We start from the raw sequence: 204 nt of genomic DNA, 5'->3' as shown, positions 1-204 counted from the left end.
CCCCGGCAATACACCCCCCACCCACCCCCAGCTCCCGGGTGTGCGGGGGAGCCCCGTACCTTCAGGAAGAAGAGTTTGAGGGTGTACGCTTGCTCCAGCCAGGAGATCTCCAGCTCCGACTCGTTGGTGCCGCACTTGCCCTTCATCTCCGCGCCCCGCGCCAGCGGGATATCGGCTTGTTCCGTCAGCAGCTGGAAACCGGCA

At 65.7% G+C, this 204-nt stretch overlaps 1 protein-coding gene across 1 annotated transcript in view; it reads right to left on the bottom strand.

Moving 5' to 3' along the window:
* LAMP5 (lysosomal-associated membrane protein family, member 5) overlaps positions 1-200 on the bottom strand; it is a gene marked incomplete at both ends in the record, with an annotated part of 1,804 nt that extends 1,604 nt beyond the window's left edge. The window contains one exon of the mRNA XM_008949657.1: positions 60-200. Within this exon, the coding sequence (XP_008947905.1) occupies positions 60-200 (141 nt within the window). The remainder of the gene's footprint in view (positions 1-59) is intronic.
* Positions 201-204: the final 4 nt, after the last annotated feature.

Source organism: Merops nubicus, unplaced genomic scaffold (assembly GCF_000691845.1).
Source record: "Merops nubicus isolate BGI_N331 unplaced genomic scaffold, ASM69184v1 scaffold37981, whole genome shotgun sequence".
NCBI classification, from domain to species: Eukaryota; Metazoa; Chordata; class Aves; order Coraciiformes; family Meropidae; genus Merops; species Merops nubicus.
The sequence above is the reverse complement of the archived record's forward strand: the minus strand, read 5'-3'. Positions and strand labels throughout refer to the sequence as shown.